A 26,676-nucleotide genomic window follows, 5' to 3' on the forward strand; every position below is an offset into this window, starting at 1 on the left:
TAATGATACAATCATGTGACAGCAGTGCAGTGCATAAAATCATTCAGATAAGGGTCAGGAGCTTCAGTTAATATTCACATTAACCATCAGAATGGGGGAAAAAATGTGATCTCATTGATTTGGACAGAGGCATGATTGGTGCCAGATGGGCTGGTTTGAGTATTTCTGTAACTGCTGATCTCCTGGGATTTTCAAACACATAACAGTGTCTAGAATTTACTCCAAATGGTGCCAAAAAAAAAAAAAAAAACATCAGTTCTGTGGATGGAAACACCTTGTTGATGAGAGAGGTCAACAGAGAATGGCCAGACTGGTTTGAACTGACAAAGTCTACGAAAACTCAGATAACCACTCTATACAATTGTGGTGAGAAGAATAGCATATCAGAATGATATTCTGTGATACGGGTTGATGCTTTTTTGGTGGCAAGAGGGGTATTTGTAATATTTTGAAATATATTTGCATATATATATGCAACATATATTTCAAAATATAAAAAAAATTGCCATTTCATAAAATTTCAAAACATTTGTGTAATTTAAATGTGTACATAAATGCTCAAATATATTAACTATAATTGTATTTGTTCATATATGGCCATATACCAGATTTATTGAATCCTTATTTGTGTTTTTAGCTTACAGATTTATTGTATGACTATATTAACCTTCGATACGTTTTCTTGCATTCTCTGAGTCAGAACATATGAATACAAAAGTCTTCCAATATCCACAGGTTTCAACTAAATGTATTTTTGTGTGTAATTCAGTTTTTTGTTTTGCTTCCTAACTGCATAGAAAGTTATTGTGCACTAAAATATTTACATGTAATTACATTTACAATGGAATTAAAACAATTACAGAGATATATAATGATGATTTGTGAGTTTTCACTGCAAAACAACCCAACAAAAATACTGCAAATTCAGACATTTTGGGCCGCAAAATCAGAAAAAAGTTCCGCAAAATTCTGGTGGGACTGATTTGTCTCATTTAGCAGATAGCCAAACTACATTAAATACAACAACAATTAGATATCATTGCCACATACCTTAAGTAGAATTTAAAAGACACCGTTAAGCTTGGTTAACAAAAGTCTATAGTAGTGAATACTCACTCTCTCTCTCTCTCTCTCTCTCTCTCTCTCTCTCTCTCTCTCTCTCTCTCCTAAAATAGGCCTAGCGACATCCCTGACTTCCACATAACTCCCATCAAACTCTATGAAACAAGTCTTGGGTAATGTTACAAACTAAAATGGTTCTCACAGGTATTTTTTAAAGATTGTGTTTAGGCTGTGTGACATTATGTGACACTCCTGAAAGCAGCAGATACAATATGTAAACTCATGTGTGACTGAGTGAATTCATGCATGCTATTTGAATATGAGGAAATGATACAGGTGCACTTTACATAAATAAAGCACTGTATTATGCTTGTATGGCACAAGAAGTAACTATAACTGAACTGAGGACAGCTCTGAGATATTATTACTCATTACTAATAAAGTCAGCAGAGCTATTGGAGGGCTGATCCTGGATCAGAAATTAAATGGTTTCACTGTGAGGTCAGCAGGAGAGGAAGAGCTTTTTGCTGTACAGTATCTTATTGCCATCTTAGGGTTAAATTGTAAAGTGTGTGGGTATTTGTGTGTGTGTGTGTGTGTGTGTGTGTGTGTGTACCTGATTTAAGGAAGGAGGCAATGTCAGAAGAAGAACTATAAATAGGAAGATACAGAACACTGTAATTTTTTCAGTGTTTTGAATCTAAGTTTAAGTAAGCCATTTGTAGGTTGATTTCCCCCAAAACTGTAAACTTATAGATTTGTGGTGCTTTTAAAACATAGCTCTGTTTTCTTTGACCATCCTGAGTAGCCAGACACAGCGACATTGGCTTAAACAATGGCTTGAGTCTGGGGCAGGGCTATCTGTTTGCCAACCAATGTCAGACTGGGGATTGTTCGGGATACCAATTTGAAGATCTATCTGGTGCTGGTAGTGGCACAGAAATTACACACTTTGCCTTTAATAAATAAAGGAGTGCTATTTTTAAATAACAAATGCATTATCGTTAATGATAGTCATGACAACTCTCTGAATAAATTTATGCTGTCATAATCAGGATGCAAACTCATGAGGTGCAAAAAAGGTGGGACAATCACTGGTCCAAGTGTTCCGGGGGTTTTTGTTTTTTTTTAAAGGGGACCTATTATGCAAAATTCACTTTAGATGGTGTTTGTACATAAATGTGATTCGGCAGTGTGTGTACACAACCACCCAACAGTGTTAAAAGTCCACCCAATCCTCTTTCTTATATTTCTATAAATCAAAAACTGTGTCAAAATGAATGGTTTTCGTTTCTGCTCTAACATGACATCTCGTTAGAGCAGGCCTCGCCCACGACTGCTGACGGACTCCATCCTATTATCATAGATCCTCCCCTGAATGAGCTACACACAGTCCGCCATTTTGTCCCGTGCTGGATCCGATACAGTGAGAAGAATAATGTCTCAGCTTTGTAAGCATCATAAGTGTTCTGTTGTTGGCTGTAAAAGTGAACATAAGATTCTTCATGTACTCCCGGTATCAGAGCCACTGAAGACGTAGTGAACAAATTTTGTTATGCTAGACAGGTTGTGCTGGGGAGGAGGAGGGTTTCAGTAAGAAAACCTCACAGTGCACTGCAGTGAAACTGGCTTTCCTCAAAACAACTTAGGCGGTTTAAATGCTAGAAAAGATTACATGTCAATGGACCTATCAGCTGCACCATGAGAGCAGATTTGCTTGAAAGATTATTTGTTTAAAAGACCTATTAGCTTGTGGCATGCAGAGTTTCATGACTGAACTTCATCATTGAATCATTATTAGTGAAAGACCAATATATCGGTTAGGCCAATTAATTAGCAGATATTTTTAGATAAATTTCAGTACTGGCCAAAAATGCCCAATAATAACATGCATCCTTAGATCAATATATGGGTTGCACCAGTTAACAGAAGTGTTTGTTCAAATCTATAACCATTCTTGTCAATGGATAAAACCTATATTGGTCCACCACTAATCGTCAGTAAACTAGGTTGCTGTTTAGCTGACACATTCAGTTCTAAGTGGATAGAACAGGTGCAGCCAAGCATATGTGAGGTCACTGAAATATAGGGCTGAAACGATTAGACGACGTTATAGACAATGTCAACAATAAACAATTGGCTACAAAGTTTCGTTGTCGAATAGTCGTTTGATGTCATTTAACATAACATGAGATTATATGAAACTCTAATGATGACAAGTGAGAGCAGCACTGCAGCTTGCACCTGACTGAAGAGAGGAAGAAAACAGCTCAGGGTCCAGATGCACTCTAAACTTTCCAAACAGCTTCAGGTGATGTAGATCACAAAGCATGAGGGAATTATATGTCCCGATCTAAGGCTGAGGCAAACTCTGGCATGGGGACTCTCGTCCCTCAAGCGCACACGCTTAATGCAGCTAGATTATAACATGATGGCTCGCGATTTATTGAATCATAATATATGTGCAACTGTGCATTTCTTATAGTAAAGAAAAATGGCAATACACAGCTTTATTAATAAGATAACGTACATTTACTTTAGGAACTATACTGCAGAAGAGAAAACATTTTAGCTGAGTATGTTGAATATATTTTAAACAACTTGATTTTAGATAATACATCTTGAATACAAGTATATTTTGTCTTTACTGCACTCACATAAGTATAATCAAGTGAGAAAATACACTTATATACAAAATGCACTTATATTTAAGATACATTCTCTTAAAGCAAGTCTAAATATCTTACATGTTGCTTCTCAAGTAAATGTATCTTGTTTTAAGGATTTTTTTTTTTTTGTTGCAGTGAATTTCTTTTTTTTGCCATTAATTCAGTGAATGCCATTTAGAGGTACTTTTAAAAGATTATTTTGTCCTGTTTATTATTAGTAAGTACGTTTAATACAACCGTTTAAGTCAGGGCACAAGCTGAATAATCGGTTAAGAGCTAATAATTAATCATTGCAATAATCGCCAAATAGTCTAACATTCGTTCTAATCAGATTATCAAAATAATCGTTAGTTGCAGCCCCACTGAAATACACATGAATCGGTATCAAAAAAAGAAAAACTCACAATGTGAATACATATTAGCAAAGCTAGTCTATAATTACTCTAATATGGACAGAACTGACCCTTACGTATGCACACACACAGGCGCACTTGATCTATAAATAGTCATAGATTACTGGAAACAAGAGCTATTGCGCACAACCATTCTGCAAATAACATGGATAAGATAGATAGAGAGAGAGAGAGAGAGAGAGAGAGAATAAAGACAGACAGAATCCAACAGCAGGCAGGACATGGAAAAAAGTCAGATAATAAATGGGTGAGAGAGAGGTAGAAGAGTTAAACAGTAAGGAAGGACTATGTGATACAGGCACATGCCTACACTTGCTCTCTGTAACTGCAGAAACAACAGTGCTGTAAGTGTGTATGTGTTTGTGTGTGCATTAAGCAAATCCATGAGGGTTAGTGTGTTAACAGAGTTTAAATATTACTAGCTGCTGATCCACTCCACAGACTATGGGCACACTGGGCAAAAGGATGAAAATCTTTAAAGAACAGAATGTCAAAAATGGGGACACACCACAGACTTCCATTGTTTTAATAAAAAGTAATTATAATTACTAAATAACTAAACATATCCCTTAAAAAACATATTTTGCATATTTAAAATAATATATAATAATATATATATATATATATATATATATATATATATATATATATATATATATATATATATATATATATATATAAAAACTTTTGAGGATGTCGCTGGAAGATCCCAAATGGGAAGTCTGTTAAATTTAGCTTACTTCTGGGGAGTATTTTGTCCTCTATAAACTCTACAAAACGTTTAGCCTAGAAAATCTCCTCACACACTTTTGCATATTTGTAACCTAAAGCTATTCATTCAAAGCAGGAAGCTGTTTTACAAAAGTAATCATACATCCTGTACAGTAGTTCTCTTGCCCTGAGAGCAGTTCACATTTAGATGTTATAATTTCAAAATAAATAACTTATGAAAGCGAACCATAGCTATATTGAGCACGTTTACATGCACGACCAACAATGTATAACGTCATGTAAACACCTTAAATGGTGTTCCTTTATCGGGATAAGGTCATAAACAGTTTAATCATCACTCAGTCGATACAGGTAGATGTTTTCCCATTACCCTGATTTCCTGTGTTGTGTGCATACCTGTTTATGCTTTGACCTCAAAAGCAGGGAATAATCTGATGATTTCAAATGTCACGTAAATTCTTGCATTGTCTGATTTTTTTAATACATTATTGATTACGTATTGGTGCGCTCAGTCGCCAACATTGAATAGGGTCCTTAGTAGCCTGTAAATAAGCTTAAGGTTAATACATGACCTAGGCAGAGAGCTCTGATATATTTATCCTAATTTAATCAGCAGTTTGCTTTTTGGATAACTTGACAAAACAATGATGGATTTTTGCATTTTTTCCCACTAATTTACTTGCATACGATATCTTCACCCATATGTATGTATATATATATATATATATATATATATATATATATATATATATATAAACAGAGTTCAGAAAATTAAACACATGTTGTTGAATAAATAAAGTTTATGCTGATTGAGAGTGAGGAAGCATGTGTGCATACTATGTCATCAGTACTGACAAATCAATTTCAGCGATTCCTTCACTGCCTCTTTTAATCACGCAAACACAACGCAACATGACACAGGAAAACAAAATATGAAAGACCATCAAAAACAAAGTTTGTGACCTTGAAATTCCACTGTCAAATCTTTTTCATGTGAAATGTCCTTCTGTACTCTACAGATTATCAAAGTAACACCATCTCACAACAGCTCACACATATTTCAGTGAGTAAACTACACAATCAAGCAAAACTCAAGCCAAACATGCCAGTTTAACATTATTAGTTTGTGTATAACCACAGGACAACTGGCTTCTCATAGACGTGAACATGAATGTATTGCTCTCTTTAAACAGTCTGTTATTTTATGTGATCAAATCAAAGGAATGAGTCCTTACCTGGCCGTGGAGCTCTTTTGACTCAGCGTGACTCAAAGGTGTAGTTCTTTGCAAGTTCAAGCCTCCTTAACAAGAAAGAAAGCAAAAAAGAAAGCATATAGGATGTACTCTGTCAGAAGCAGCACACACTCATATGTTCAGTTACATCAAAGCCTGGAGAATCAACAAGAGAGTGGTGTGCAAGAGCCGAGCATGTGATACTGACCCGACACAGATGCACAGTGCCGCTCTCCTCCCGTCTGTCTCTCTGGCACTCCCCCTCTCTCCACTCATCTTTCATTCAGTCCCACCCATCATTTCCCTTCTGTCTGTCTTCACTTCCCTCCATCAATCAATCATTCTACCATTCTTCCTTTTCCACTTCTCTCTCTCTCTCACACACACACACACATTCCAGTACAACCACAAAACAGTTACAAGCAGAAAGTGACATCACCATTTGACTGTCCTTGGCAAATCATTCCTTATAAAACAAATACCATGGCACAGTGATGTTTTTAGATGGCAATACCATGGTACTACATATGGTCTTCTGCTGGTTATGATACCTGTGATTAATTTCAGACGCAAAGCAAAAAATAATAGACACATATGCACACACTATCTCAGGTACTGTATAAGCACCATATGTAAAGTATCATGACATTTACATTAACCTCAAAGAACATGGTATGTGTCCTAAAAAGATAAAACCATGATATTACCATGTCTAAAAAAGATTGCATACCATAATTTTGTAATAGGTGAATATTGATAGTTTTCTCACAGACATACGCAGATACACATTCAAGTCAATGACATTATTTTTAAAATGTTAATATTCTCTGTCACATCCCAAGTTAATATGCTAGACATTTAGATAATAGATGTTTGAACAGTAAGTTGATTGTACCGATTATTTTACAGCATCTCTGTAGCGCTACCAAAACATTCCTGTTGTCAGCTTTATTGGTCCTTTCAATGGAAATGAATGGTGTCCTGAAATCTGAAGATCCAAAAAGCAGATTAAAGCTGCATAATATTAACCAAATATGACTCCATGATAGGTGTGGGTGAGAAACAGATCAATATTTCCTTAAATCCTTTTTTATAATAAATCTCCACTTACACTTTCACTTCTGAAAGTCACATCAGAGACTATTTAACAGAGACGGGCCACTTCTAGTAAAATGAATGGGAGAAATTGGAACACCCAACAGTCAACGTATGTAGAAATGAGATCCTGCCTTACAGGTAAAATAGCCAATCACCTTTTAGATACAAACATCTCCTGTCAATCAACTCGACAACGTGCATGCTCTATAGGTATACAAGCAGGGAAAATTGTGCAAAAACGTCTAGGTTACGTATGTAACCTACGTTCCCTGATGGAGGGAACAAGACGTTGTGTCGGAGAAGCGATACTAGGGGTCTCTCTTGAGTGCCGAATATGCCTCTGATCTATGAAAAAAGGCCAATGAGAAGTTGGCAGACAGTATTTGCATACCCCGGACATACGGGTATAAAGGCGAGGAAATACTATTAGTTCATTCAGGATTTTTCTGAGGAGCCGGATATGGATAGTGGCTCGGCTCAGCGACGTGGCCGGGAGGACACAACATCTCGTTCCCTCCGTAAGGATCACATATGTGTCTGCCGGACCGAACTCCAGGCAAGTGACACTGACAGAGCATGCTTGCAGGTCCCGACCTGACTTGGTTGATCGTGTCTACGACGGTAAGTGGTAGACCAGCTAGATCTTTCGCGTCCCATCCAGGAGCCAGACGTGGAGTTTCCAGAGGTCTGGGTGCGGATGCCAGAGCGTGCCCCGTCCCTGAGAAAGAAGGTCCTTCCTCAGGGGAATTCGCCAGGGAGGGGCTGTCACGAGGAGTACGAGGTCCAAGAACCAGGCCAGTAAGGGTGACTGTGCAAGAAGGCTCACTGGGGAAATGCATACTTGCGCAACCCGCAGGCCAGCTGTGTGACAATGCGTCTGCCCCGAGGGGAGCCTCTGTTTGGGCATACTAGAGCGGGCAGTGGGAGGTCTCTCGGGAGGCAAACAGGTCTACCTGGGCCTTGCTGAACCGTTCCCAAATCAGCTGGACCGACTGGGGGTGAAGCCTCCACTATCCGCTGGGCAAGCGTTGTCGTGACAGCGCGTCCGCAACCACATTGAGGTTGCCAGGGATGTGAGGAACGGTAGGAACGAGTCGGGAGGAACTTCCGCAGGCCAAAGAAAACTGTCAGCAACTCTAGGCAATTGATATGCCAGCGCAGCGGGGCCCCTCTCCAACGGCACACAGCTGCGTGCCCGTTGCATATGGCGTCCTACCCCAATCTGGAGGCGTCGACTGTGACCAAGACGCATTGGGACACCTGCTGCAAGGGTACTCCTGCCCGTAGAAAGTGGAGGTCTGTCCAGGGTTTGAATGTCTGGTGGCAGGCGGGGGTCTCATATGCATCAACCCCAGTGGCACGACCGCCGTGGAGGATGCCATATGCCCCAGGAGCCTCTGGAAGAGTTTTAAAGGGACCGTTGTGCCTGGCCTGAAATTGGCGAGGCACCTCAACACCGACTGCGCGCGCTCATTGGTGAGTGTGCTGACATTGAGACTGAGTCTAACTCCATCCCGAGAAAAGAGATGCTCTGAACTGGGTCGAGCTTGCTCTTTTCCCAGTTGACGTGAAGCCCCAAGCAGCTGAGTTGCCCTAGCACCTGGTCTCTGTGAGCGCATAGTAACTCTCGTGAGTGAGCCAGAATGAGCCAGTCGTCGAGGTAAATGAGTATGCGGATGCCGGCTTCTCGGAGCGTGGCGAGAGCTGCCTTTGCGACTTTCATGAAGACGTAAGTGGACAGAGACATGCCGAAGGGGAGGACTTTGTACTGACACGCCTGGCCGTCGAACCCGAACCGTAGAAAGGGTCGGTGTCGAGGCAAAATTGAGACGTGGAAGCACGCATCCTTCAGGTCTACCGCTGCGAACCAATCTAGATGGCGGACGCAAGTTAAGATGTGTTTTTGCGTGAGATTTTGAACGGGAGTTTGCGCAAAGCCCGGTTGAAAACTCGCAAGTCAAGGATCGGTCGTAAGCCGATGTCTTTCTTGAGTACAATGAAGGGCTGTAGAATCCCTTCTTCATTTCGGTTGGAGGGACAGGCTCTATCGCGTCTTTGAGTAAAAGAGTAGCGATTTCAACGTGCAGAGATTTTACATGTTCGCCGTGTACTGCAGTAAAGCGGACACCCGCGAAGGGGGGCGGGGGCCTGGCAAACTGAATAGAATACAGGAACAGGTGTGACTCATAGCAAACAGCATGCACAATCATCGGCTCCGAAGAAAATTTCTGAATGGACTCATAGTATTTCCTCGCCTTTATACCTGTATGTCTGGGGAAGGGGTATGCAAATACTGTCTGCCAACTTTTCATTAGCCTTTTTTCTTAGATCAGAGGCATATTCAGTGCTCAAGAGATACCCCTAGTGTCGCTTCTCTGACACAACGTCGAGAGAGAGCGACAGACAGGGAACATGTATTATTTCAGTGTTGTCAAATTTTATTGCTGATTTGAAATTTGAAAATGTTCTTTGATTGTAATCTTGACCAATCATTTTTGAGATATCGGTGTTCCCCCATTCAAGTAGATAGGAGCTGCACTGTCAATGCTGGAAATAGCCTTCCGAGAGCATTCCAAAGATGGCCAGAAGTGGACTGAATTGCTAGAAACACTTTGGTCACATGTGGCACCTGTATAGTTTCACTTTCACACATCTGAAAGAAAAAGTGGAGATTTATAATAAAAAAGGACTTAAATATAGATCTGTTTCTTACCCACACCAATTATATTGCTACTGAAGACATGGATTTAAGCACTGGAGTCTTATGGATTACTGTTATGCTGCTTTTTGGACCTTCAGATTTCTGGCCACAATTTAATTTCATTGAAAGGACCAACAGAGCCGATCTATTCTTCTAAAAATCTTTGTGTTCAGCAGAAGAAAGTCATACACATCTGGGATGGCATGAGGGTCAGTAAATGATGAAAGTTAATGTTTGGATGAAATATCCCTTTAAGTTAATTCTCTTGTTTTTGGGCTGTGAGGAAAAAGACAGACACGCATATTGATTAAAGTCTCAAAAACACAAATCCCACAGATATAAAGAAAAATCCCTTCAAATCCATTACGTAAGTGACATGACATGCATAGAACTTACATTACTACTGCTTGTAATGGTAGAGTGGAAAAACACACCTGCAGTCTCATCAGCGTTAATGAGTCATAATAGTTATTAGTTGAGTTTGTGCCATTGATTTCTATAGAAAAACAATCGATGTGACTCATTTAAATCCCCTGACTTCTCACACAAGATTATAGCTCAATTGAACCATTATTTTAGCCTGTGACATGATTTAATGCTATTCTGTGACATAAAGGCATTCTGCTAATGTATACAGGGCCAGTGCATTTATTGGATGGTCCAGTGCTGTGAACACTCTTGGGTACAATGTAATACAAGACATAAACTGGCCCAAAAAACATATTTGGATACTTAAGCCAGTTAAAATGCATGGATGCCTTTCCATCAATTAACAAAATAGCAAACCAAGAGGAATTTATTTTAAAGATTAAAAGAAAACATTTCACAAAAATGTATTTGTTTGGTTTCATAAGAACAATTCATAGTTTGCTTCAAAAGAAAGAAAATATTTTGACACTTTCTGGTTTTAGGTGACTTCAATGTCCAAATACTTGTATATGTCCCATACACAAATGTTGTGCAAACATTGTCAAAGCAAAACATAAACAAAAATGGTATAGTATATGTGAATTCATATAGTATAATGTATAAAAGTATTGTAGTATATAGTATAAACGTAGACAACACAATATACATAGGCATGTATAAACATCATAATCTCTGATTTATTCAAGACATTATATGGATATTCAAAAGGTATTTATTCATTTACAAATTACAAATACATAGTTTTTTTTTATCAACTCTTCAGTTTAAATGTACAAAAGAAAGAAAGAGAGTGAAAACAAAGATCCCACGGCTGTTTAATAGCAGCTTTGCAACCTGGCAAGACATTTCGCCAACTCTATCGAATGCAGTGAAACAGTTCTGTTTAAAAACAAATCTGAAAAATACATAAAGGCACTTCATTTTATTATTTTCTTTTCAAAGAAATAAAATAAAAATGATAATTTCTAGAAGAAAGGTGAGGTTAAAGGTCATGCCTGCTCCACAGGGCAGGTATCTGCAGTGGACCAATGTTCCAGACAGAGAATTAGCTGACGTCTGTAATTAATAAAAAGCAGCTCATATAAAAAGCTTATTTTAAAGACTTGACACTGACAGCATATCGTGCAATGAGCGTGGGTGTGTTTGTTTCCTACAAATCTGTGTATTGCAGGTTTGTGGTGTGGTCCACCTCACAAAGACGATAAGGAGAAAAAGTATAGCTGAGAGGAAAGAAACACAGGAAAAGAGAGGGGAGGGAGAATAAGACAATATATGATTTAGATATAGAGAAGGAAAGAATGGAGAGGACAATGAAAAAAGAGAGAGAAGAGAATGAGAGAGTTTAGCTGCTAAAATATCTCCACACACACACGGTGTCTTTGACAGGGTAAAATAAAGCAGTCCCCCAGCTTAAATTCATAGGGTTTGTCAGTTTGCTAAAAAAATGATCTCTCTTCTTACCTAAAGTATTTCTATTTTCTAAGACAGAAATAATAACAAACGTACATAGACCAATAAAACAAATATTTTATACAGTTCTTTTGTAGACGCCATAAGATAGCACATTAAACTCTTCATCTCAAGTAGATTTTTTATTTTTTTGGTAGTTTTGTTTTTTTGTGTTTGTTTTATACAGTGCAGAGTATATGGGCCTTGATTAAATAAGAGTGTTTTTAGTATATCTGGCGCCCTCTGGTAGTCACTCCCTGTTCGTGGTTGTTGCATTCTGTCTGTGAGGCACACAGTAGTTGTGCTGGGCGGAGTGGATAAATCCCAGCAGACACTCACATTTGTATGAACCCTGGGTGTTGATGCACTTGCCGTTCTTGCAAAGTGACATCTTTGAGTTCAGCTCTGAGCATTCATTGATATCTGGAACAGGGAAAAAAATGTTAGAGAGGAGTGGATTGTTTCACTTTTGCTCAGTGGATTTACTTCTGTGGAAGAACACTGTCACATTGCTGAGATTCTGTTCTTATTCCTGAATTTATTTTTGTATGACTTTTTTTTCCTTTATTTATTATATTCTCTTTTTATTTATTATATTCTCTTTTTATTTTTATTCTTTAAAACATTTATTTTAGTTTTTTTATTATTTATTTATGCATTCATTTATTTTTATATTTATTTATTCCCACATGTATTTATTTCTATATTTAAATATTCCCACATGTATTTATTTTTGTATTTACTCTTACATTTCTGTCTCTTGTATGATAATGATGTGGGCGGGTCCTGCTTACCATTGGCTTATTGTAGATTGAAGTGTGTGCTCGATTACTCTTGACTTGTTTTGAGGATGTTAGGTCATAGCCATATCGTGTAAACTATAGCTATTTGTGGGGCTAAAAACATAAGAGCTTAAGTCAATCCAAGATGTATTGGTTATAAGCCTACTACAATCACAAAATAAATGGGGAGATGTTTCTTCAACAAAACCACAAAATGAGCAAGTTTCATAAATGATATGATTTAACCTTGTCCTTTTCTTATTTTTGTGTGTATATAACTTCATATTTTGATGTCTGCAAATCCATAATATTGTTTTCTGTTGTTATGATTGTTCATTGTAAAACATACAACCATGCTTCATTTCCCTGATCGTTTATGTATGTATTATACATATTTGTATACATAATGTATACATCTGCAATAAAAAAAATCTATAGCTGACTCTTCACATATATCTAGAGAGTTGCGCGACATGCGAATGAAGTCGATAACCACGCATCAAATGACTGTTTCATTTAGAGTAGAGGTGCTTATTGATGTTTTAGGAGAGCTCTATGCTGGTATGAATGTAGAAGCACATCCTGGATTGTTAAACTCTCTGCAAAACGTTTCCCTGCATATTCAAAATCTGTGCGAGTCAGAGGGTACTAAGGTGGGACGTCCAGCTGCTTCCGATAAGTAATAAATATATGTATAAATAAATAAATATATATGGGAATATATAAATATGGAAATAAATATATGTGGGAATAAATAAATAAAAAATAAATTAACGCATAAATAAAAAAATATGCAAAATAAATGAATAAACAATTAAAAGCTAAAAAGAATAAAAATAAAGTTAAAAATAAATATAGAAAATAATAAAGGAATAAAGTCATGAAATAATAAATTCAGGAATAAATTTAATTAAAAACTAATTATATTTGTTTTATCAAGACATTTATTCCTTTATTTATTTTTGTATTATTACATTTATTCATTTATTATTTATGCATGTTTAGTCCTCCATACGCTGTCCTGGGCGAAGGGCATGAGGCTCGAGACTTGACCCGAGCTCAAATACCCCCCAAAAAAGCCAAGAAATGGGACAGCGAAACGTTAGCTATGGAGCCTTGTAGTACGAAGTGATATGTTTGTAAAGAGATACAATTTACTACAATGCCTCCTATTTTCAGTTAGCTCACACTGCATTCAAACAGTTCGATTAGAATGGGAGAGTTCTTGATGTGCTTAAGCAGGCGGGCCCCCTCATGGCGATTTGAGAGTGGAGGGCTCCCGGACTCACCAGGGGGGCCCCTGCAGCATCCAAACAGTAGGGCCGTCCTATTAAAATTAAAAGGATGAAGCAAGTGCCTCCTGGCCCTGACTAAAAAGGTGATAAGGGCTTGCTGTGCCTTTTTCATCAACGGCCCAGTAAACAGATTTGGTTTAATTTGATTAGGACGAATTTGAGGTGTTTTTGGAACCAGAATTGGGAAACTGCTTGAATTTTTGTCGTCGAAAAAGAGCGGATCGAGAGGGAATTTGGATTGGGACCCTCTGTAATGGAGATTCGAGTGTGCTAGAGATTTGAAGGGCTGGATGGGAGTTGGCAGATTGAAGATGAAAATGTTTTGATCTCTTTTGTTGATCTGATTCACATAAATTATTTACTCTGCAGCATATCCTGTATCTTACTGACATACGGTTTGCATGGTGATTCGAATGGGTAAGCCCAGCCTGCATTCAAATGGGGTCCTCCCACGTTCAAATGGAAGAGCCCTCACTGCAATTTGAACGGGACAGCCCACGGCCTGAACATGGTGACTCTTGCTGCATTAGAATGGGAGAGCCCTTACTGCGATTTGAATGGGGGAGCCGTACTTCGTTTGTACGGGCAAGCCCACGGCCTGGACGTGGTAACTCTCGCTGCATGTGCTGCATTCAAATTAAGTGATTAAATTGCTTTAATATGAGAGCCCTCCCTCTTTTTTTTGTGATATAAACAGGCTAAATCCTTGAGCGCAGGACCATACTGTGTTCAATGGGAGAGCATACGATACATGTTAGAACGGTTTATGCTGTATTGTTTATGGTTTATGCTTAGACGCATGGCCTGAAAGACATGCCGTGGTTGCGGTACGTGAATGGCGCATTTGCGCTGCTTTGGAGATGTATTGAGAGAATAGCAGTGGCGCCACGGTGGCGGTGTCGCCAAGCTTAGGGAAGACCTAAAACAGCTCGTTGTCAATCACTGGGTGGGAAATGGTTCATTTGGCATAATATGGGATGATTATGCAGAAAAAACACATCACAGTTCTGGAGCCATAGATGTATAGATGCATGACCTGAAAGTCTTCAGAAATGTATTGAGCCAATAGCAGTGGCACCGCGATTGCGGTGTCATCAAGATTGAGCGCACTGCCCAAGTGAAGAACTGGGGTGGTACATATGGGTTAGAGGGGAAAGGGACTTGTAGTTGCAAAGTTGGGGCTTGTTATGGCTGCAGTGAGGCATAGACAAAAGGGGCTTTGGTGGAAGCATGGTAAAATGCTGAGGTTGCAATGGGTTGGTATTAGAGCCATTAGTGAATGTGCCGAAGGAACATGAAGTGGTCGGACATAGATTGCATTGGTCCACAGCTAACTTTGCACCTAGACGGGGATTAAGGTAGGGCAGGCATCTGCATTCTACTGAGATAACGGCCTAGCCCAGCACTCCGATAGTGGGTTTACATTCTTGGAAACAATGGAAGCAGGGCTACCACTACTTGCTGCTTCCTAGAGGGATGGGTTTATGGATAATATAACATTTTCGGATAATGTAAATTATAATATGTAAAACATGCATTTGCAGAAATGCTTAGCACTGAATGGCGCTGGCGATTGGGTTAACAGATGAATAGTTGAGCCGTGATCATTAAAGGGGATCCCCTGTAAAAGCCCTTCTAGGAAGATATCACACGATTAGGTGTTGTAAGACACCTACTAACACGCTTGTACAAACGTTGAGGGAGACATGATTAAACGTAGTGTCTGCGGAAACCTTAAACATAAGTGTTTGCTATATTAAATAGCTGGAACATATGTGAAGCAATGTCAGGATACATGCTTGCATGTGCATATGTACAACATCATTTAAAGTTGTGATTTGTCATTAAATTAGAACGCACCTGAAACTAAGCACCAGATGAATACCGTAGTCTGATAGTTATTTAACTTAAGTGTATGGTGTGGAGCTTTGTAGATTGTTCTCTAACATAATGCGAGAAATTCAATTAACTCTGTATCATTGGCAAGGGGTAACTCGTGTCATTTTGACAAGGACATACAAAATAATTGTTGTAGTTTGTGCCTGAGAAAATTTGTTGAAGGGGGATGGTTTTCTTATTCATTGTTGATAGGTTTTCGAGCGGGGAGATCGCCAAACTGGATCGCGCAATCTTAAAGCCCAGGGCCCCCCCCCGGGCAGTCAAGGGTCCCTGGTAGTCAAGGGCCCCTGGGCACTGGCCCCATTGACCCGGTCGGTAATCCATTCCTGGAGAGGACCTGTGTACAGCCATAGGGGGCTGTATGAGAGGTTTACAGCGAAGCAGTTGCATGTGCGGAGGCAGCCTTGACGCCAGGTCTGCTTCGGTGAGGAAAGATGAGAATAAAACAACGGTTAAATTGGCAGCCATCATTGCCACAAAATATGAATGACGTGGGTAAGTGAGCAGAGCCAAATGCCAGAAAGAATCGTTGCCACGTAGAAGCAAGCAGCAGTTTATATACGCTTACTCTGGCAGTGTGATAGGGCGGATTAAATGAACTTGCTCCTCCCGAACTTTGTTTATAAAACTCCCTTTAACACACTTATTGTTTACATTTTGTATAAATAATTTTGAAATGGGAAGTATTTTAACATTTAGGAATTGGCCCCATTCACTTCCATTGTAAGTGCCAAGTCAAAATTGTTAATCAGCATTATCCCACAAATGCGGTCAATTGATTTTAATTTGTATTGAACACGGAATATTCCTTTAATCATGACAGTCAATTCAACTCTTCCCTGACAAGGTAAGAAAATATGCTCAACCACCAGTAATCAGAATTTTTGGGTCACAGACAAAAGGACTCTGCATAATGTATAAAATTGAATTCAACTTTGTTCTTAAGCTCAGCTAAAGGGATATTTGTTTTGATGCATTAAAAATGGAACAATGCTCATCTCCAAACTTGTATTATATTTTGCGAAGTCCATCTGGGGCAAAATTGTATTTAACATTAAATCATAAAAATTGTACAAAAGAACTCATTACACATGCAAATACAACAGTGACTAAAGGTATGCTCTCTCTTCAAAGCATGCAAGCATGAGTAACGAGATCTCATTCAGTTCCATTCTGTCATTTGAGCAGTGTGGATTACTCCTGAGTAATGGTATATTATATTGTTTGTTCTGTTTATTTTTCTTAACTTTATAAGCGAAAAAACGGCATTTAAATAAAACCTGTTGACGTGTAACATGTATGTCAAAGACATACACTCACCTAAAGGATTATTAGGAACACCATACTAATACTGTGTTTGACCCCCTTTCGCCTTCAGAACTGCCTTAATTCTACGTGGCATTGATTCAACAAGGTGCTGAAAGCATTCTTTAGAAATGTTGGCCCATATTGATAGGATAGCATCTTGCAGTGGATGGAGATTTGTGGGATGCACATCCAGGGCATGAAGCTCCCGTTCCACCACATCCCAAAGATGCTCTATTGGGTTGAGATCTGGTGACTGTGGGGGCCATTTTAGTACAGTGAACTCATTGTCATGTTCAAGAAACCAATTTGAAATGATTCGAGCTTTGTGACATGGTGCAACATCCTGCTGGAAGTAGCCATCAGAGGATGAGTACATGGTGGCCATAAAGGGATGGACATGGTCAGAAACAATGCTCAGGTAGGCCGTGGCATTTAAACGATGCCCAATTGGCACTAAGGGGCCTAAAGTGTGCCAAGAAAACATCCCCCACACCATTACACCACCACCACCAGCCTGCACAGTGGTAACAAGGCATGATGGATCCATGTTCTCATTCTGTTTACGCCAAATTCTGACTCTACCATCTGAATGTCTCAACAGAAATCGAGACTCATCAGACCAAGCAACATTTTTCCAGTCTTCAACTGTCCAATTTTGGTGAGCTCTTGCAAATTGTAGCCTCTTTTTCCTATTTGTAGTGGAGATGAGTGGTACCCGGTGGGGTCTTCTGCTGTTGTAGCCCATCCGCCTCAAGGTTGTGCGTGTTGTGGCTTCACAAATGCTTTGCTGCATACCTCGGTTGTAACGAGTGGTTATTTCAGGCAAAGTTGCTCTTCTATCAGCTTGAATCAGTCGGCCCATTCTCCTCTGACCTCTAGCATCAACAAGGCATTTTCGCCCCCAGGACTGCCGCATACTAGATGTTTTTCCCTTTTCACACCATTCTTTGTAAACCCTAGAAATGGTTGTGCGTGAAAATCCCAGTAACTGAGCAGATTGTGAAATACTCCGACCGGCCCGTCTGGCACCAATAACCATGCCACGCTCAAAATTGCTTAAATCACCTTTCTTTCCTATTCTGACATTCAGTTTGGAGTTCAGGAGATTGTCTTGACCAGGACCACACCCCTAAATGCATTGAAGCAACTGCCATGTGATTGGTTGATTAGATAATTGCATTAATGAGAAATTGAAAAGGTGTTCCTAATAATCCTTTAGGTGAGTGTATACTTAGCTATTACTTTCTATATTTTTGTCTGTGAGTAAAACAAATATTGGTTGTACTCTACTCTCTGAGAGATTTCCAACAACATATGACTCATGGCTTTTTGAACAGTGTGCTGTTTTACCGATTACAATAAAATGTGCATTGCCAAATCAAAACAGAACACTACTGACATTTAACTGCAAATTTCAAATTTCAGTTTTGGTCATAATGCCTACATGCATTGAAATGTACAGCTTCTAAGCTTTACAACTATACCGTATTATATTTATATTATCAATATTTCGATAATAATTTTTCTCTGCAGGCACCAGGCCCATCTGATCTTTAAGGGTAAACCAAATCTGAACCTGAGCTTATCTCACCCAATTTCTGAAAAACTATCCCGACTCACCCACGCAGGCCATACGGGACAAGTCAAGAGTGTATCCATCAAAACAGTCACAGGTGTATCCCTCCTGTACCCTCACACACCGCCCGTTTTCACATCCGTTCAGCACGCCGCACTCCTCTGCTCGCAATCCTTCAAATGCATCATGTGGACCTGAGAGAGAGAGATGTCAGATTCATAAATTATTCTTAAGGAAAATGCCTAATTTATCATTTATGAGAGTGCATAAGTTAAGGATCTGAGCTGTGTTCACTTACTTTGCGGTTCTTCATAATCGTCATAGAGGTGTATCGTGTCGTCAAGGTTCAGAGGTGGTTGGTTGTATTCAGGGCCAACTTCATACTCATGAACTGGGCCAGCAACAAGAGCATCTTGACCATATGGCTGTCGGATATTGCACATAGTGGCATAAGCAGCTGGAGGAAGATAAAAGAGAATGAGAAGAAGAGAGATATTGAACTTCTTTTGATTTGTTGTCTCAGCAATTGTGGAGGTCTATAATTATTACAGAGCAGCCAGATATGTGTGTAATATAGGTTGGAAGGTGGCAGAGTTATAATAAAAACAAATTTATCACTGTAGATAGAACTGTAGAACTGCTTCACTACTAATTAAATACATTCTAACATCCTACACACAAACTCTCCAGAGTGAGAGAAAGAAAAAGAAAAGGTGGTAACTTCCAAAGATATACTGTAAGTTGTGAGGCTTCAAGTTTCCAGATAAGAGATTTGTGTGTGTGTGTTTTGATGTGTAATTGTGAACGTGTACCTGTATCTTTCTTGGGGCAGAGAGCACAGTCCATGCCCCAGGCATCTCCGTATAAACAGCAGCACTCTGTGAATGTGGTATGTCTGTTGGCAATCGGTCTTGTGCAGGTTAGTCTTTCTGTCACTGTCTCCCAGCAAATATCTTCATACACTTCAGCTTTTCTATGCTCTGTGAAAAAAAACAAACATATGCACATTGGTGAAGTGTCAAAGAAAAAAACACCTAACGAATCTAAAAAAGTACACTTGTTATTTAGAATCTAGAAATATGTTTTAATTATGTTTGGTGTAGAGGACAATGACAAACCTTCATTAAAAACTACAAAGCAATGGCAGATTTTTTCGAACAGTCCACTAGGTGGCAGTATGACACTAAGTGGAACTGCATGCTCAAGACAAAATAATATTATGAACTCTGAAACTGCTTGTGCAGAGTACAGCACCTTGAACTTTGCACAATTAAGGAGTTAAGGAGTTTTTAGATTGAGGATAGAACATGAGGTTTAAATTACAGTGTTTCTTTATCCTGCTTCTGGAGGACCCCCTCAAACAATGCACATTTAAATTTAACTCCAAGAGCAGGGCTGAGAAACAGATTTAGACAGTGGTATTTAAATTATAGTGTTAAGAGAGTTATTTTTATGGTAAAAAAAGGTATAAGGTGTGTGGTTTTAGGACAGGGTTGGGCAACTATTTTGGTAAAGGGGCCACATCAGGCTTTAAGTAGGGGACACATTGTATTCCTTTTGAGATACAATGTTCTGCATTGATTTGGTTTTTGTAACTTTTAAGCCCAGAAATAGTTGTGTACTCAATTTTCTGAAGTGTATCTGTGACTAATTGGACTATTCTGCAATTGCCTAAAGTATTATACAGGTGAAACTCGAAAAATTAGAATATCGTGCAAACGTTCATTAATTTCAATAATTCAACTTAAAAGGTGAAACTAATATATTATATAGACTCATAACAAGCAAAGTAAGATATTTCAAGCCTTTATTTGATATAATTTTGATGATTATGATTTTGCAATTACCTTTTGATGCTTTCCCTCCTTGTGGAGGGTGTCAATGATGGTTTTCTGCACAACTGTCAGATCAGCAGTCTTCCCCATGATTGTGAATTCAACTGAACCAGACTGAGAGACCATTTAAAGGCTCAGGAACCCTTTGCAGGTGTTTTGGATTAATTAGGTGATTATAGAGCGTGACACTGTGAGCCTACAATACTGAACCTTTTCACAATATTCTAATTTTCTGAGATTCTGAATTTGGGGCTTTCATAAGCTGTAAGCCATAATCATCAAAATTATATCAAATAAAGGCTTGAAATATCTTACTTTCCTTGTAATGAGTCTATATAATATATTAGTTTCACCTTTTAAGTTGAATTACTGAAATTAATGAACTTTTGCACGATATTCAAATTTTTCGAGTTTCACCTGTATTGCTCTACAAAAATAGATACTTTTCTATCAGGCATTAAAAAACGAAATACAGGCTGAGCTTATAAATGAATTTTGCCATCTCTACTTCCCTGTTAATTTATTATTCATTCTCTACATCAGGGGTCTGTTTTAATAAAAAGAAAATTGAAATTTATAGAACTTTTAATGTTTGGGCAAAGCGGGCGAGTTGCCGTTTTTTTTCTAAAACATTACCCATTTACATGCTAAAAGGGTCATGATGCGGGTCTCCTTAATGGTTTGTATTTCAGCACACAACTGAACAACACAGGCTGCATGACTATGATAAATGATTACTGCAAGAGTTAGATTAACATACAGGTGTGAAGGGACTTCAACATTTCTAAATTGCACGAATAAATAATACATATACACATTCGTCTCTGGCTTGCTTTTGCTCGCATGTCAGTGATGCCGAGATCTACTTTTATATTTAATTTAATCACTGAGAAAGTTTACCTGCAAAGTAGCACCAAACATCACAAGCAGCCTCAAGAATGGACACAGAGTAGCTGTATAACACTTTTCCTTGAGCAGAATATTGCACTACAGTTCGCTAAGTTTGTTCAAAGGGGAAAGCGAGATAGAAAAAGCGCACTCATGTGCATGGTTGCCAGATTGCACAAAATAAGTATAACATTAGGCAGAATATTTCCAATTTGCGCAAGTATAAATCTCAAACCGGGGGTGTTGCGTCTCTTATCTGGCAGCCCTGAGCATGTTAAATGTGGAGACGCATTAGGTCCCAATGCAAGTTAACAAATATCCAATGAAAAATAAAAACACTTTTACGAATAATGAGCCGCAGGCCACATTAAACCATGTGGAGGGCCTGATAAGGCCCACAGGCCATATGTTGCTCATGTCTGTTTTAGGACATAAGATTTATGGTGTTTTATTTAGTTTTTTTTATTTTAGGAGGGCCACAACTTGCAAAATGTACTTCCAACCCTGCTTGCTTACACACCTGCCTCTAATTTTCAAATAATCCAGAAAACCTTAAATAGCTGGATGATGTGTATTTGGTTAAACTCTTTAGGATGTGGCCCTCCAGGAATGGAATTGAATAGCCCTGGTGTAGTGTTTACAGTATAAGATTGGGGTGTTGGTTTTAGAATATAGAGCTTTGGTGTTGGGGTGTATGGTTTAAGACACATAGAAATATTTTGTTGGCAGTTTAATAGCAAGACTCCTACCTGCCAAACCCGGTGAAATGCAGCGCATGTTGTCATGTGCAAGAACCAGAGGAGGAGTGCAGAAACACTGATATGAGCCGTATTCGTTCAAACATTCACCATCTATACAGTTCAAATCATCCAAACATTCATCAGTGTCTGCAGAGAGAGAGAGAGAGAGAGAGAGAGAGAGAGAGAGAGAGAGAGAGGGGGGAGGGGGGTTATAGAGAAACAGGATATAAACAAATACATTGAGCAGGGTAAATTGCTCTCAGTACTCAGTAGAGAAGAAAGATTTGATTTCCTGAGAAAATTTTTTTTCCCAATTTCAGTAAGGGGGCAGATCACAAAAATCACTCAAACACAGGGTGGGTAATATAATGTCAATATACGGTATATACATAATACAATAGAATAACAACATATTACATGCTCACAAAATTGCTGAAATGCAATGAACACTTACATTGTAAAAATTTGGGGGTTTCAATGTTGCTGATGTGTGAGTTCCCAGCATGCATTGCAACATGAATAAATTATGTGATTAGTGGTACAGGCCTATTTGTTGCTATTTGCTGATTACTAATGCTGTTATTGTTGTTTTTGTTGCCACTGTTAGTTAATTGTTGTGTGGTGATTAGTGGTGTAATGTTTCAAATTTCTCACGGTTCAGTTTATATCATGGTTTTAGGGTCACGGTTTCGGTATGGTTTGATATTTGTTATGATCAGGGGAAAAAAATCATTAATACCAAATCCAAAGTAAAAAATATAGCTACAAAAGGCAATCATTGGGGTCCAAACACATGTGGAGAGATTACCAAAATAATCAGAATTGACAGAAATTATCCAGTGATAACTGATATTGATATTGCGATATATACGTTTTGTAGGTCTTGACTCAATGAATCAGAAGAATTTTTTTTTTTATTCTAGCCCTTACAGTTGCAGAGACATGAACACAAACACAAAGGTGCTTATAATAGCATCACCTAGTGTCTGATGGATGTGTGTGTGTGGGTGCCTGAGTAGTTGGAATTGGAGGATTTGGAACCATCCTGCCAAGTTTGGGATCTGTACAACTTATGGTTTCTGATGCCCAGACAATTTCAAGTAGAAAAAGAATAAGAATAAATATAGTCGCAAGCGGAAATCATCGGGGTCCAAGCACATGTGAAGAAATGGCAAAAATAATCAGAATTGACAGTCCTACGGATTGCGAACATGGTGACCGCTATTGATAAACGTGTGTAACAGCATGTTGTTTCTATTGCAAATGAAGACAAATTGGCCATCAATCAACTTGGTCCTGATAAGCCAGATAATAAAAAAATTGTTTGAAAATTAAAAGACAAGGGCAGGTGATAAGACATTGTTTAGTTGTATTCTATAAATTACTGACAACATTTCTCCCAAATTCAAAATATAAATATTGTCATTTAGAACATTGATTTGCAGAAAATGACAACTGGGAAACATAACAAAAAAGATGTTTTCAAACCTTTAATACTGCAAAGAAAACAAGTTCATATTCATTTATAAACAACACAATAATAATTTTTTAACTTAGGAAGAGTTCAGAAATCAGTATTTGGTAGAATAACGTCTAGGTTACGTATGTAATCTCCGTTCCCCGATGGAGGGAACGAGACGTTGTGTCAGAGAAGCGACACTAGGGGTCTCTCTTGAGCGCCGATATTCACCTCTGAACTATGAAAAAAGGCCAATGAGAGTTGGCAACCAGTATTTGCATGTCCCGCCCCCGGACATACGGGTATTTAAGCGGCGCAAATACGGGAGTTCATTCAGGATTTTTCTGAGGAGCCGGAAATGGTCCGGCCACAACAGGAGCTCGGCTCAGCGACGTGGCAGGGGAGACACAACGTCTCGTTCCTCCATCGGGAACGGAGGTTACATACGTAACCTAGACGTTCTCCTTCTGTCGCTCTCTCCACGTTGTGTCAGAGAAGCGACACTAGGGGTCCACTTAAAAAGAGCCATGCGCTGAGCCGTGTACGTGATCCGCTGATACAGGAGCGAGCAGGTATTCCTACGTGCAGAACGACCAACTGTATCAGGCTGCACGTACCCTTCCCCAATGCCCCATTTAAGCCATCAGGATTCCTTATCGTTACCCTGGAGGGGGGAACAAGTTGACGGCCGCCAACATGGGAACGGGCCAGCCTGGCTGGGCCTCTTTTCTCTCTATGTTTCTCGCATAGAGCAACTACGGCCGGGGCCCTTACATGCATTGAGGGAAGGGGGTCTTAGCCCTTATTAGGGCGGAGAAGACCCTGTGGAGGCCACACCTACCCGGGAGGGGAGGCAAATTTTGAGTGGCAAATACGTCGCATGGCCTATACTTAGGTCTTATGCGGAACAGTAGTGTGGTGGTAGATCCAGCCTCGCAGAGGGGGGAAGCATACAGCACGGCACCCGAGGCAGCTGTAACTGCCTAAGGAAAACACGGAGTCAACTCTCGTGAGGGGACAGAACCGTGGTTTTACACACAGGGGGAGTCCGAACAGGAGGCCTTACCTGTGGGGCACCTATACCAGTACAGGGTAGCTAGTGGTACCCGCAGTGGTTTGGGTCGGCGAGTTCCTCCAAGAGAACTGCGACCCACGAGGGCTAGGGAGGAGTCAACCAGTGTCCCAAACCTGGGATCTCCTGGGAAAGAAGGCGCACTGTTTCCCTGGTTAGGGGAAGGGCGCTGGGTGCAAGCGATTCACCCGGTCAGATTGTGGACGTGCCACCGAGTTCTACGGGCTTGGTACCTGAGAGAACACGGGACGATACTGACTCAACTCGGAGATTGTAGAATCTCGCAAAAGTGTTAGGTGTTGCCCAGCACGCTGCTCTACAAATGTCTGCTAGGGCAATGCCCCTAGCCAGTGCCCACGAGGACGCAACACTCCTGGTGGAGTGGGCTCGGACCCGCAAAGGGGGGGCACGGCCTGAGTGTGATAAGCCAGGGAAATGGCATCGACAACCCAGTGGGCGAGTCTCTGCTTGGAGACAGCATTCCCTTTCTGCTGTCCCCCAAAGCAGACGAAGAGCTGCTCAGAGCGTCTGGTGCTCTGTGTGCAGTCCAGGTATATACGTAAGGCACGTACTGGACACAGCAGTGAAAGGGCTGGGTCTGCCTCCTCCCGGGGCAGCGCTTGCAGGTTCACCACCTGATCCCTGAAGGGTGTGGTAGGAACCTTGGGCACGTAGCCCGGTCACGGTCTTAGGATCACGAAAGTGTCCGCCGGACCGAACTCCAGGCAAGCGTCGCTAACAGAGAACGCATGCAGGTCCCCGACCCTCTTGATGGAAGCGAAGCCGATCAGCAGGGCGGTCTTGAGAGAGAGGGCCCTGAGTCCAACTGAGTCAAGCGGCTCGAAGGGGGGTCTCCGGAGTCCCATAAGGACGACCGAGAGATCCCAGGAGGGAAACAGGTTAGGCCAGGAGGGAGTCATCCTCCAGTCACCTTTTAGGAACCTGACGATTAAGTCGTGCTTACCAAGTGACTTGTCGTCTACCGTGTTGTGGTGGGCCGCGATAGCGGCAACATATACCTTGAGGGTGGAGGGGGACAGCCTCCTCTCCAGCCTCTCCTGAAGAAACACGAGCACTGACCTAACTGCGCACTTCTGCGGGTCTTCGGCTCGGGAAGAACACCAGTCCGCGAACAGACGCCACTTCAGGGCGTAAAGATGCCTGGTTGATAGTGTCTATGTAAAGATGCCTGGTTAATAGTGTCTATGACGGCACTATTGTTAATAGTGTCTATGACGGAAGGTAGGCCGGCTAGATCCTCCGCGTCCCGTCCAGGGACCAGACGTGGAGATTCCAGAGGTCTGGATGCGGATGCCAGAGCGTGCCCCGTCCCTGAGAAAGAAGGTCCTTCCTCAGGGGAATTCGCCAGGGAGGGGCTGTCATGAGGAGCGTGAGATCCGAAAACCACGTCCGGTTGGGCCAGTAGGGGGCCACCAGAGTGACTTGCTCCTTGTCCTCCCTGACCTTGCATAGCACCTGTGCAAGAAGGCTCACTGGGGAAACGCTGCACTTGCGCAGCCCCGCGGGCCAGCTGTGCGCCAGAGCATCTGTCCCAAGGGGAGCCTCTGTGAGGGCATACCAGAGCAGACAGTGGGAGGTTTCCTGGGAGGCAAACAGGTCTACCTGGGCCTTGCCGAACCTGTCCCAAATCAGCTGGACCGATTGGGGGTGGAGCCTCCACTCTCCGCCGGGCAAGTTTTGTCTTGACAGCGGCCCGCCATCACATTGAGGTTGCCGGGATGTGAGTGGCGCCGAGTGACTCCAGTCGCTGCTGACTCCAAAGGAGGAGACGACGGGCGAGCTGTGACATGTGGAGGGAGCGTACTCGCCTTGGCGGTTTATGTAGGCCACCACCGTGGTGCTGTCTGTCCTGACTAGGACATGCTTGCCACGAATCAACGGAAGAAATTTCTTCAGGGCAAGAAAAACGGCCAGCAGCTCTAGGCAGTTGATGTGCCAGTGCAGCGGCCTCGGTTCCACCGCCTGCGGCTGCGCTGCCGTTGCACACGGCGCCCGTTACACGGCGCCCAACCCAAT

The 26,676-nt window shown here is 40.7% G+C and overlaps 2 protein-coding genes across 23 annotated transcripts in view; both read right to left on the reverse strand.

Annotated features, from left to right (window-relative positions):
* LOC127656854 (ras guanyl-releasing protein 3-like) overlaps nucleotides 1–6,347 on the reverse strand; it is a 63,938-nt gene extending 57,591 nt beyond the window's left edge. Inside the window, exons 1-2 of the mRNA XM_052145372.1 lie at nucleotides 6,317–6,347; nucleotides 6,112–6,176 (exon numbers count right to left, since the gene is read on the reverse strand). The gene's annotated coding sequence lies outside the window, so the exon portion shown is untranslated. The remainder of the gene's footprint in view (nucleotides 1–6,111; nucleotides 6,177–6,316) is intronic.
* A 5,244-nt stretch (nucleotides 6,348–11,591) lies between these two features.
* LOC127656849 (latent-transforming growth factor beta-binding protein 1-like) overlaps nucleotides 11,592–26,676 on the reverse strand; it is a 171,277-nt gene continuing 156,192 nt past the window's right edge. For all 22 annotated transcript variants that reach the window (XM_052145366.1, XM_052145362.1, XM_052145361.1 and 19 more), the window contains 5 exons: nucleotides 22,118–22,255; nucleotides 19,458–19,625; nucleotides 18,944–19,102; nucleotides 18,690–18,839; nucleotides 11,592–12,208 (listed from right to left, as the gene is read on the reverse strand). In XM_052145366.1, the coding sequence (XP_052001326.1) occupies nucleotides 12,036–12,208; nucleotides 18,690–18,839; nucleotides 18,944–19,102; nucleotides 19,458–19,625; nucleotides 22,118–22,255 (788 nt within the window). In that variant the 3' untranslated portion in view covers nucleotides 11,592–12,035. The remainder of the gene's footprint in view (nucleotides 12,209–18,689; nucleotides 18,840–18,943; nucleotides 19,103–19,457; nucleotides 19,626–22,117; nucleotides 22,256–26,676) is intronic.

Source organism: Xyrauchen texanus, chromosome 16, assembly GCF_025860055.1.
Source record: "Xyrauchen texanus isolate HMW12.3.18 chromosome 16, RBS_HiC_50CHRs, whole genome shotgun sequence".
NCBI lineage: Eukaryota > Metazoa > Chordata > Actinopteri > Cypriniformes > Catostomidae > Xyrauchen > Xyrauchen texanus.